Source organism: Dermacentor andersoni, chromosome 5 (assembly GCF_023375885.2).
Source record: "Dermacentor andersoni chromosome 5, qqDerAnde1_hic_scaffold, whole genome shotgun sequence".
NCBI lineage: Eukaryota > Metazoa > Arthropoda > Arachnida > Ixodida > Ixodidae > Dermacentor > Dermacentor andersoni.
In genome coordinates, this window is record NC_092818.1 from 63,730,280 (window position 1) to 63,743,563 (window position 13,284).

General features: G+C 49.7%; 1 protein-coding gene across 5 annotated transcripts in view; it reads right to left on the minus strand.

The window, feature by feature from the left end:
• LOC129384989 (uncharacterized) overlaps window positions 1–13,284 on the minus strand; it is a 186,831-nt gene that overhangs the window by 36,035 nt on the left and 137,512 nt on the right. For all 5 annotated transcript variants that reach the window (XM_055070756.2, XM_055070755.2, XM_055070753.2 and 2 more), the window contains one exon: window positions 9,136–9,221. In XM_055070756.2, coding sequence (XP_054926731.1) covers window positions 9,136–9,221 — 86 coding nt within the window. The remainder of the gene's footprint in view (window positions 1–9,135; window positions 9,222–13,284) is intronic.

Sequence of the window (13,284 nt, forward strand, 5' to 3'; positions counted from 1 at the left end):
ACCGAATGACGCATTCGGGGCCAGTAAAAGCGTTCTTCAATGCGATAAAGGGTGCCCACAGTGCCTAAGTGACCGGAGGTAGGGACATCGTGCATAGCCTGAAGGATTGCTGGACGGAGACGCTCCGGCACCACTAGAAGCAAGCGTGCACACGTGCTTGAGTAGTTCCTTTTGTACAGGAGCCCGTCGCGTAACCAGAAGCTGCTTGTTGCACTTGAATGGGCAGAAGTGAAGAGTGGCTCCAATTTCGTGTCTGCCCGTTGTTCTGCTTTGAACGCATCGATATCTGGAAAAGCGGATGTCACAGAAGCGACGAGATGATCAAAATCATCTGCGTCGCAGTCCGTCGTGGTAAGCGGCATGCGAAAAAGGCAGTCTGCATCAGCATGTTTTCGGCCACTCTTGTAGGAAACAGTGTGCTATATTCCTGCAACCTCAAAGCCCAGCGCGCAAGGCGACCACAAGGGTCGCGAAGGTTCACAAGGCAGCACAGGGAATGGTGGTCTGTGACGACTAGGAATGGGCGTCCGTACAAGTACGAGCGAAATCGCTGAACTGCAAAGATTACAGCGAGGCATTCATGCTCTGTCACCATGTAATTTCGTTCAGGTTTGCTTAATGAGCGGCTTGCGTGAGCAATCACGGGCTCATGGTCGTCATAACGTTGGACCAAGACGGCACCCAGACCGACGCCACTAGCATCTGTGGGGATTTCTGTCGGCGCAGTAGGATTGAAGTGGCGAAGGATAGGCCGGGAGCACAGCAGGAACTTCAACTGACGAAATCCAGACTCGCACTCGGGTGTCCGCTCAAACCGTGCGTCTTTATGTAGCAGATTCGTCAGAGGATACGCGACGTCATCAAAACCAGGAATAAATCGGCGAAAGTAATAGCAAAGACCCAGAAAACTACAAAGCTGCTTCACTGACTGCGGTGCACTGAATGCCTCAACAGCTTCCGTCTTGAGGGGATCAGACCGGATACCGTCTTTGTCAACAAGATGACCCAGCACAAGGGTTTGACGGTCACCAAACTCACATTTCTTGGATTTCAGAACCAGGCCAGCGTTTTTGATGCAGTCGAGGACAATATCGCGGCGCGTATTGTGCTGATTGAATGTGCGCCCGTATATAGCAACGTCGTCAAGATAGAACATACAGATGTTCCATTTTAACCCACGCAGAATGGTGTCCATGAACCTTTCAAAGGTTGCTGGAGCGTTGCAGAACCCAAATGGCATCATATTGAATTCAAATAATCCATCCGGGGTTATGAAGGCTGTTTTCTCCTTGTCTGCCGGGTCTATCGGGATTTGCCAATATACTGAGCGCAGGTCCACTGAAGAAAAATAAGAGGCCGAATGAAGGCAATCAATTGCATCATCAATCCGGGGCAGCGGGTAGACATCCTTCTTAGTCACGGCATTTAATCTTCGATAATCGACGCAAAATCTCCAGTTACCGTCTTTCTTTCTACGAGTATGACCGGAGCTGCCCAAGGACTCGAGGACTCTTGTATTATCCCATTTTTCATCATATCACTCACTTGTTCCCCGATTATCTTGCGCTCGTTAGGCGACACGCGATAAGGCTTTTGCCTGATCGGGCGCGCAGATCCCGTATCGATAGTATGGCGTGTTCGTGACTCGAGAATCGAGAACGCTTTGTCCGGCTGCGCAAAGTCAAACACTGACAGATGCTTAGAAAGCATATCCACCAAGGTATGGCGCTCCCTTCTACTGAGCGACTTGTTTATCATCGACAGAAGCTTTTTGTCTGAGACGTGGTGAAGGTCAGCAGGTTCACACGACGGGTCAGCTGTTAGTACGGCTACGGACGAAGACGTGCATTCTGTAAAGTAGGCGAGTTTCAAGCCGTCTGGAAGCAGGACGGATTCTGCCGAGTAGTTGGCCTTCCACAAGCCAGCACGCCCGTTGCCTATGGATACTACACAATGAGGGACAAAAACGTTCTTCTTCACACAATTTAGATGCATTGGCTCTACGGAGGCATCGAAACTGTCTGGAACTTCACCGCGGCATACAACGGGCACGCACACAGAGGTGGACGCAGGCACAACAGTATCTGCAGACACACAAAGTTCACCTTGACTGCAAGTCTCCTCTAAGAGCGCGGATGAAACATGGCCATCGACGCAAACTTGCCCCGTGCAACAATCAACGGTCGCACCACACAGCCGCAAAAAAGTCGATGCCCAAAATCACTTCGTCCGTCGATCGGGGAATAACTACAAACTCCGTCGCGAAAACTCCACCCGCCAAGGATACTTCAGCAGTGCACACACAAACAGGGCGCCACGGCTCGCTGCTCACTCCACAAAACGTTGCAGCCTCGTCCCACGGAAATACAAGCTTCCGCCTTAACCGACATTTAAAACCGAGACTCATTACGGATACTGCTGCTCCGGTATCCACTAAAGCCATTGTAGGGACACCATCAACAAATACATGTACTTTGTTCTTAATCATAGCAACTGCAGGGGCATTTCTGTCGATAGCACGTGTCGAGCGACCTCACCCCAATCGGCCGCGCTAGCTAGTTTTCCGGTTGTGAAGGCGAGGAGCGGCACACTGGCGATGGAGATTGACGTAAACGCGGTGCACGAGAAGTTGGCGGTGGCGTTAAACTCCTGTCAGATGCCGGCGAGCGGCTCCGACAACTTCTCTGCCAGCAATAGTTGCCGGGAGGGACGCCAGATGACCAAGCGGTAGTGTACAGCTACTGAGTTGTCCTCATAGGAGGTATGGTCCTTGTTGAAGACCCCGATCGACCATTCCACGCTGTTGGGTGACGATTGCAAAACCTCGCTATGCGGCCTGCGACACCGCATTGGAAACACACCGGCAGATGCCGCAAATTTCGATGTTCTTCCACGTAGTCACGCATGTTGCTGTCAACTGCATAGCCAGCAAGTAGGTGACATTCATGGCTAGGCACGAGCCGTCGGGAGGCGTGCGTGCGGCGAGGGCGTTGGTCGTAGTCATGATCTTGATAGCTTATGGTCCCTCTCGTTTGTGGGGTAGACCTATACTCGACGGTCGCTGAGTGAATCGTGGGTTGCCATGCGGTCGAAACGGCCGTGTTTCACATATCGTGTGGTAGGTACGCACCAGTGATGCAGGGTGTGCAACGGTAGATCTCTTCTCGATGGAGCAACTCTTCGCGAACAATCTGCCGTATTGGAGATGGAAGGTCCACACACGAGCTCAGGTCTACACTTGCCACCGTTGTGACATTATTCAGGCGACCAAACTTCGGTATTATCCGTCACATCTTCAGCGTCTCAAAAGTCCTGCAGTGGCGAATGACGTCAGACACGGAATCCAAGCTTTCCTTGCCGATCGAAAAAATTGTAGAGCCGTCTTCGGCTATTCCGTTCAACAAATGTCCAAATTTGTCATCTTCAGACATTTGGGAGTTGACTATTTTACACAGTTTCAGCACTTCGATATAAGTCGTACAGGTCTCGCCGGGAATGTGAGCTCTTTGCGAAAGCGTCTGGTCAGCGCGTTTCTTTCTTGCGCTAGAGTCTCCAAAACACGCTCGGAGCTCCTGGACGAAAAGCTCCCATGAAGTGAGCGTGTTTTCGTGATTCTCATACCAGACGAGCGCTGTGTCGGTAGGGGAAAACGCAACATTGGACAACTGTGCGGTCGAGTTCCAACCGTTAGACCGGCTCACCCTTCGGCAGTTCGTGAGCCACTCGTCGACATCTTCTCCGGCTTTTCCTCCGAAAGTGAGTGGCACCCGGTAGTATTGCCACGGAACACCAGGTGCTGGCCTTGAAGCCGCGTCAGATCCTTCGGGAATCTGGCAGGCGTATTCAGGCATGTCAGGTGAGGGTGGCGGAAGTCCGGCAAGTCGACGGCTTCGACGAAGTTGTAGCAGCGTAGGCTCCGTGGTTCCGAGGTGTAACCCGCACCTCCACCAATTTGTTACAAGCACGCGGAAAAGGGGTTCATTTAGGCGTGCAAGAGCAGGAACGGCAGGCTACGAACAACATGAATGGCCGCTGCACAGTCTGCGTTTTTCTCTTCCCTTCTCTTCTTGATCCCCGCGTCCCTTTTACGCGCTTGGACATAACAATAGGAAGACTAAGTATAGGCGGTGGGCTGCCTTCCGGTGCAACAGGTGACGAAAGCAGTTGTCGCAAGTTACACGGTACCGGTTCACTGCAGGGGCAGAGAGGCGAAAGTTGTTGCTTAGTCCTTAGCCCCGTACGGCCTGTGCCGTCTGTGTCTCCAGGCGGCAAGTGATTTGGCTTACCTGCACTGCGTGAGCAAAAATTGGAGAACGTTTAAGCTTCGCCTTCAAGAGTGGAACGCGAAAGCGTTATCGCACCCCGTTCGCACCACCAAGGGGTGTAACACTCATCGACCCGCCAAGGGGTGTAAGACAATTCACTACAGCGCAGCGATAACTTATGAGGCGCCCCACATCGGACTTTGCACCAACAAATCACGCGGTGAGCGCCGAGCAACGCAGCGTTCGGTACGGCAACGAAATGTGCGCCTGAGCAAGCGGAACGAACTAAAGAACTCGGTGTCTCGGAGGGACCAACTATCTACGCGAGCCAAACATCGCGATCGGCACGGACAGCCGGGCCGCGACGTGCCGTGAAGGCGGACGCGATCATGTGGCTGACGCCTCGATGAGATCGTCCTCTATCTCGCTTGGGAGCAGCACGCAGACGCATCACTCCTCGGAAGCAGCTCGGAACACATCGCAGGGGACGCTTTCCCATCAGACGCGCTACGGCGCAGCGATCACGGCAGAGGCGTCCTGCATCGGACGCTGCACCTAGGAATCGCGCTGTGAGCGGAAAGAGGAGCCGCGCCACCTGAGCACGAGCGTTCGAGTGACGCACGCTGGAAGTTGGAAGGGGACAGAGCGAGAAAACTTATTAAACGCAAGGGTATTGGGGCACGCATGGGTAAAGGGGACCTCGCACCATTGCCCGCACGGCCGAAAGGCGAAAAGTGGGCGAGCGGCGCGCCATGTGTCGGGGCAGCGCCGCAGAAATCGAGGAGGGGGTCTTCTGTGTTTGCCGAAAAATGGCTCTGCGTGTGCGCAGAGCGCAGAAGAAATGTAGTGGAAACGTACTTCGCTACTCGTGTAACTGCGACTTCTGTAATTTACATGCTCATAATTACCGATATACACCGCAGTATAACTTTCTACGGGAAGTTTCTAAGGCAACACCGCATTTACTAGAGGCGCTTTTGTCACGTTTCGAATCATCGAACTCGTGGCTCAGTGGTAGCATGTCCGTCTCACATTCCGGAGTCCCTGGTTCGATTCCCACCCAACTCATCTTGCAAGTTGTTTTTTCTTTATGAAGCGCCTTCCGGGATTTATTGCTCACGGCCAACGCTGCCGACACCGATGACACCGGCTTTTCTGCGACACGAGCTCCTTAACACTGTCGCGTTAAAAGCGGACACTTGCGGCTGTGGACTAGCGACAATTGCTTCCTCTGTCGGAGCCCGCCATCACCGACTAGAGGAATTCTATACCCGTGTGGTCGAGCGGGACGAGCTCCTTTCGCGACCCCTATCAGATGGCTCCGGGATGGAAGTGCAAATTGACGAGCGCCTTCTACACGGCAAGCGAAATTACAATCGAGGGCGCTAATGACGAGCGACAATGTTACGCTGAAGCGCCAAATTATGGCGGCGTTGCAGCCCGTGGACCATGGGCTTTCGGCATGGTCGGCGCGATCAAATGGAAACTGCAACCTTTCAAGGTCCACCTACGCGGCGATGCTATGCCCATTATGGCAGCCAATATTAAACCGGGGACCATTATTCACAGATTCGAATCGGCCGCATACAACTGTATCCCAAATTTGGTGGAGGCTTACGTGGCGAGCCTCAATCGGCATTGGAGGACGGTCAACCGCAGCCTGAACGTTTCGGACCTCATCACGGGCACTGAGACGCAAAAAAATAAATTTATTGTTAAAGAATTGCCTGTGGTTACCCTTTGGTTAACCATAGTTGAACTGCAAATGCAAGAGCTGCATGGCTACGCTTATGGTGTTAGCTTATGGTTGAGCGTTTGGTTTAGCTCTATTGTATAGACGCGACAAGACACACTGTTCAGGTAACAACTAGGCTAGGTAGCGACTAAGGCAGTATCTTATTCCGACGCTCTTCAGAACTCAAACCGGTCTCTTCCGCAGTTGGAGAGTCACTCCAGGACGTAGGACGACTTCTTCTAGCCGCATCTTCCTTACGACGCTTCTCGAGTCGTGAGGCGCGTTCTTCTGGCGTCTCTTGAGCGCGTTTTCTCTTGGCTTTTTTCTATAGTTGATGCGCCACTTTCGCGCTCTCCATAACGACTAAATACACTGAGGCGAAGCGCATATATATACACCCCGCGAGGCAACACCTCCTCTCCCTCTAGCCCAGCGGAGCACATCTGGTGGAGCGAGAGGCGACGGCAGCGGCGTCTACGGCAGTGCCATCCGTGGCAGCGGCGTTGCTAGGCAACGGCGGCTCAAGGTAGTTCGTCGGCCACGGCATACGGCTTACGGCGCGACGAGCCGAAATGGCTCGCTGGCTGGCGTAGTAAAGCTTTCGCTTTAAAAGTGAACAGTCACCTCGTCTGCGGCGCGTACAGGGTAACTGCACCGCTGCTGGCGCCCAACGTAACTTGGATGTGGCGGCGGTTAATTAAAGGCCACAAGCGCTGCAATTACCAGTTGTTTCGTTTCTTATAATCCATGGATCGCTCGAGGCTACCCAGTATGAATACACTTTCCTGCGGTTGTTAAAAGCCATCGTTCGGTGCTACCCAGCATGAAGGTGCTCACAACGTAAAAGCGAATAACGCGTAGTTTTCTGTCCGTTCGCTTGTGTGAGTGCTTTCCGGCATTCCTGCGTGCTTACATGGTAAGTGCGCGGCAAAACCATTTCTGCCGACGCTCATTTGGCCTTGCAGCCTTACTTTAGCGCGAGCAACGAGTGATCTGTTGAAAGCCCAATGCGAAATCCAGGCGCACACCAATCTGTGCTCGCAAATACGAGCGCAAACACATAACGAACTGCGCAAAGCCAGACGAAAGTGGAGGGGGAGCGGTCCCTCGTGGAATAACGCGAAACGTAATAAATAAAAAATTAGTCAATATAACTTCTGTGTACATCTGTTAAGCCCTAAAATGCTTGTAAACCACATTAAAGGGACTACTGGTATTTTAATAAATGCAATTATTTTATAACTTGGTTGTGCATGTAATGCACTCGGTGGAACGACAAACAAGTGAATGAAGGCACCGACCATGCACCGATGGTACGATCACGTCAGCCCCAGTTTCTTGACCACCTATAAGACACCGCCCAAGGAAAGATGGCCACCCACAGTGAATGCACATAAATCAACAAAACAGGAGGCGTGCTGAGGGAGAAGCTTTCTCTTGGTACCATTAATTGATTTTTTTTTCTTTGGGCGTCGCCTGTTCTTGCGAAGACACCGAGTTTCGCCAATCTCAGCGCCTCCAGCATAGCACCCCAGGTGCATATGTGGTATTTTTTAGATTCTCTTACTCTCAGTAAAACCCGCAAATGTTTACTTTCATTCGTATGCCTTGAGGTGCTTGATCGAACTTTCACATTATTCTCAGAAATCGTCTCAGCAATTACTACTCCAATCATGGAAATTACTCCAGTCATTAAAGCAATAACACAGCTTAAAAGAAATAAAACAGAAAGTCAAGTAAACAAGCTAACACAAAATGCAAAGCAGGACTTACCCTTCCTCATCCTTTGTCTCTGCGTTGCCCCTATTTTAATTAAAATTACCTCAGGTTGTATTTTTCTTCTACACTAATAGCTAGCATTTTTCTTCTACATTAAAAGCAAGCAGTGGTTCTGAGGCTGCTATGCCATTTTGTAGAGCCCTCCTATGCTCATGTAAACGGCTAAGAGAAATATGACTTAGTACGTTTACCGGCTTTATTCTTCCTGGCTAAGCATAATAGCTGGCAATGTCGCTAGCATTGCCACAGGAGAAAGAAACCGCCACCAAGAGACTGACACCAACAAACGCAAAACGACGCAGCAACGCCATCAATCCTACTTTAGACAGTTAACACCAACTAATCTACATCAATAGGCTGCATTGCGGAAATTCCGTCTTGCGCTTAGGTCAGTTGCTTGATGGTTTTTCGACTGGATAGAGCATGTCAGTCCCGTATTAATGGTGATGATGCTGATAGTTTATTTGAATCACCTTTGAATAGGAGTGATCACCCGTACTTCCGAAAAATATGGTTCCATCTAGTGATACTTTCTACATTGTTTTAAGGGCAAACAAACCGACTTTAAGGATGTTTCATTTAAACGCTGCTTTTGTTTAGGTAATTTCCGTTTACCGCGATCCTACTATGATACGTAAAGTAAAAACAGTGTCAGTGATGAGCAATTTCTGGCGTAATTGTGCCAAGTGTAAAATTTCAATCGCATAAAGTGCACTGTGCCCTTTAGTTTACTGAAGCCACTGTGACCTCTTGCTGTGGACGTCACAGCTTTGTCTAGATTTGACCAGCCACTCTATTTCTTGTTATTTGACCGCGAAGAAATACGGTGACTACAGTCAGTGTTCAGTGTAAGAAACAGACGGAAAAGCGTAGTGAGAGTGGAAGGAATAATGAACGATGCAAATGCAGCAATGACTCACATGAATGTCAGACGGGCATTGTAAATACGCGTTAATACCGCACCTCGTCGCAGCTGTTTTGCTAATGTCCTCATCAATGAAACGCGACATTCCATTACCGTATGCATTAGATGTACTGTATCCCCGTCTACGACGCGGCGCGTAGTAGTCAGGGCGAACCCGTTGAGCTGCTGTGAATGTTGTGCACAATCCCGCAAAAAAACAAACAAAAAAAAAACACATTCTTGGGTTCTTACTGCGAGGGAGCCGGCAATAGTAAAATGTTTCCACCAGAAGAAAATGTTTTCACTGACTCGCTACAACCAAAAATAACACTGGCACCTGTACAATTCCCCATAATGAATTGATACAGGCCATTTGGCAGCGCTGCATTTAATTTCTGGCGCGAATTTGTGGCAGCTGTATTTCACAATTAGAACCTAATGAGAATACTTACTCTTGCTCCGGTGTTTCGCACTCGAGGAGGGCAATTATGCTGGAGCCAGGAGGTTGGCTAGAGTAAGGTAGGTCGTAGTGCCATGGCTGCCAAAACACAAACAAAGAACACGTGCTTTCATACTGAGCAGTACTGCGTTGACAAGAGGGAAAGTAAAACAACGGTAAAGACATGAACAAAAAAAGTACATGTATCAAATTGCAAAGGCACAGAGGGCTTGCAACCTGAAATTATAAAAGCCAAGCTTAGTTTCCAAACATCCCCCTGGGTAAACATGCCGTCCTGATCACTTTTTGTGGCATGTCTCTATGAGCAAATGCAGCTTTCATTGCCCGACGACCTTGTGGAGAGTAGAGGGAGCCCAGCAAGCGCAAAAGTTAAAGGGAAGGCAGTCGTGTGAGAGTTGGAATTACAATCTTCGGCTGAAATTCGAAGCTGCCCGTGTAAGATTTCAGCCCGCGCTACCAGTTTGAACTCCCATTCCACCCTGCATCTTCTTTCACTCTTTGACTGATGCTCGCACGTGGTTCTATTTCTCGCTAGACTTACTCTACAGTTCGACCGGGCCAAGAACTTCGCCTCCGGCTGCTCGTCAAGCTGTTCGGTCGGAGCGCAGAATATCTGGCGAGCCAGCTGTTAGAACAACCGCCCGGCTGTTCCCTCGACAGCTCCGCCTTCAAGCACCTGCTAACGCTCTTCGAAGATGCGGGGATGTTGTGCAATTTGTAAATGCGCAGACTGCCCGCATCTGACAGCCAAGGGTTTTGTGTCCACGTCTGCTTTCTTTCTCTGCTCTTCTGTGCCTGCTATGTACGGCTTGGCCTTTCCAAGGCGATGAGCGGCGATCCCTGAATGGTTGCAGATAGTATCACCATTTCGTCTTCATCAGCACTCTCTCGATGAAGATGTCTTTTCCGGGATATGTCTCGAAGGTGACGCATCAACAGGGGCCATCGCTCGAGAATATCGCCCCTGAATAGGACGTACCTCTGCTTTTTGTAAGGCGTTCGCTTTTGGTGGTCTTTCCGAGGAAGTACAGGACGCATTGGTCATTTTCTTCGTGGTGCGTTGTCTTGCTTTGTCTCATCAGAGCGTTGCTTAGATCAATTTCAACCGTACACGGGATCAGCAGCCTATTTTTACGTGCAAGTGTGCGTGTTGTTTTAGTTGCTCTGCTCCATTTATTATATACACCGCATGCCTTTAGAAAGCTCCACATAAGCGTTATACTTATTTCCCGTGAGGCACCTACGGATAGAGTGCTTCCTTGGAATTTACTAAAAAAAAAAAAAACTGCGAGCATCCCGTACCCAATCTGGCTTTCTCCCAAAGAAGATTTTTGTTTGAAGACTAATTGCTAGTTCCTTGTTGTCTTTAAAACCTTGGAGATAGTTATTTCTATGACGAAATAGGAGGCAGTGACATTGCAGTGCACCTCCAATATTTAGATCTTGAATATACCTCCTAATGGCTGATTGCCGCAACTGCACATCATTATTCAATCTACAGATATCACAACCTATTACACGAGCAGCCGTGGTAGGGGCAGGCTCCGTGCAAGAGGCGAGTTTCCCGGCAGTCAAGGCCGGTGGTGCCATTTCTATCGAGCGACTTTGTGGCTGCCCTATAGGTATCGCGACAAACGCACGATCTCATTATTATGTTCGAACGTCACATGTACCGAAAGTTCACTAAGATGCGAAATGGAAACGGGAGCTGAGCGAGTGTACTCCCATTTGCACGCTTCCGTTTTCGCGATCAGCTGGATGACGACTCATCTCGGCAGAAACTTCGACTGCACGGAAGGCTGACACGCGGCCAATGGCTGATGCGAATGGCAAAATAAAGCATTGTAGCATCCGAATATTTATTCTATCGCCACACTTCGACGTGAAGTTGGAAATCGAGGTGTCAGTTGTAGGCGGCTACCTGACGGGTGGGCTAGAGAGATGGGTTGAAACGGTTTTAATGCGATTACCATTTTCCCAGTACTTCACCCGCTTTTCGAGGGCTGTCCGAGGATCTATGTCCCTAACCGTTTCCTGCCAACTTGAGTCGCTGGATATGTGGCATTGCGTATGTGCCGCTGCTTGACGAACCTCTTTGACATCAACTTGAAGCACTGGATATGTGCTACATGGCTTGTGTGCAGCCCTTCAATGAAGCGGGTGCTAACTTGGGTCAGTGGTTATATGGCAATAGGTGTTTGCTGATCTTCGATGACTCTGAGACCGACTCGGTAAACTGAGCATGTGTCACTGCGTATACTGTGCACTTTTATGACATCACTCAATTCGTTTCACAGCAACTTGTGTTACTGTTTAGGTCCGAGTGCTTAAGAGCCACCCTTCAATTATTCTGTTTCGCCCGAGCTTCGGTCATTGAGCACGTGAAAATAGGCATGTGCCACACTTCAATTACCATGTTTGATGTCGATGGCAGCAGTTGGGAATGTGCAAGTGGGTATGTGCCACTGTTACACGAAACTCTACAACCACTTCGGTCAGTGCAGGAGGCCAAGGAGGAAAAGCATTTTTTGGAAAAACTGCGCCAGAACTCATGTCACGGTGACTATGTCTGGTATTGCGTTAGCATTCAGTTTCTGGGGGAGCAGGAAAAAAAACGCTGCTGAAATGCACGTTAAAAAATGCCTTGTTTAAATGCAAGAACAACTGCTTTATTTTTCCAACAGCCAAACGCTCGCTCCGCTCGCGCCTTTGCGGCCTTCGTATTCGTCGGTGCGTCGTCACATCGGTACTGCGACAGTGTCACTTGATTTTGTGCGCACAAGTTTGCCCTATAAATGTTAACTTCTTCGTACATAGTTTCTCTTACGGTCACTACAACTTGACATCTGGTGGAGCAGCTTCTGTATTCATGTACTGGACGCACCCGCAAAGCCTGGATCCAAGCTCGTAACGCAAGGACATCCTGCACGTCACCATGGACCAGCGTACTATCGGCTGGCAACCACAATTGCGGTTGGAACACAGTATTCTTCCTGATCTGACGAGGGAGATCGTGAGCAAGTCAACTGCCACAAAGACGGACAAAGCATTCCCTGAATCCATCGTACTGAAGAAGCCCTAGGAGCCACCGACCTTCCGTGCAGCTTCGACAGAAGACCGGCAAACTTGGCTCGAGAGTTTTGAAAGAATCAAGGCCTTGAACAACCGGAATGCTGAGGATAAATTGCACCATGTATACTTGCTCTCGAAAGATGCCGCGAGGACTTGGTTCAAGAACCGCGAATCGAACCTTACAACGTGGCACTTCTTCCGCAATTACTTCTTGAGGATCTGCACTAGCATTGCCCGAAAAAAAAAAAGCTGTAGTTTTAGTGGAAGCACGAGTGCGTCTACCTAACCAGAACGTTATCTTTATTGAAGAAATAACTCGTCTTTTCTTCCACGCGAACTAAGAAATAAATGTTAGAGAAAAAAGCTCGTATACTCATGCGTGGTGTGAAGCAAGCACTTTTGGCCAGAATAATACAAAATCCACCCATGACCACGGAAGTATATTGTTGTAAGACCACAAACTTCAAGAAAAAACTCGTAATGCGGAACTGGCAAATCAACCGCTGCACGCTGACAACGAAATCAATTGCCACTGACGAGACGCGCGAGACCATCAGAGCCGCCGTGAGGGAGGAACATCAGAAGCTGTTCCCTTCGTCGAAACTTCAAGTGACTTTGATTAGAGCGTATTTTTGTAAACGTAATCTTGAAATGTGATCTTTGTAATTAATGAGAATGTGACCCATTGTTCTTGTATATACTAATAGATCAGCGTTTCCATATGTTGAGTTACTGCTGCCATGTGGTAGCCTTCGGACACATTCAAGCTGTAGGTCGCAGCATCTCGCCTGGTGGTCCCCCAACAAGTTTTGTTGGAAATAAAACATTTGATTGATTGATTGATTGATTGAGTTGATTACCGACCTCGTACGCGACATGATCAAGCAGCCGCTAGGAGACCCTGAGCCCACGTAGCCAAAGCCAGAAGCGCTGAGCTATGCCGCTGCCGCACGCCGCCACATCCCTCTTCAGTGTGTGCGTTAGGTCGCGCTACAATTCCGCTGCCAGACGCCGCTTCCACCGCCACTGCAGCCAGCCCACAAATCAGTCAGCCATAGCAACTCCCCTT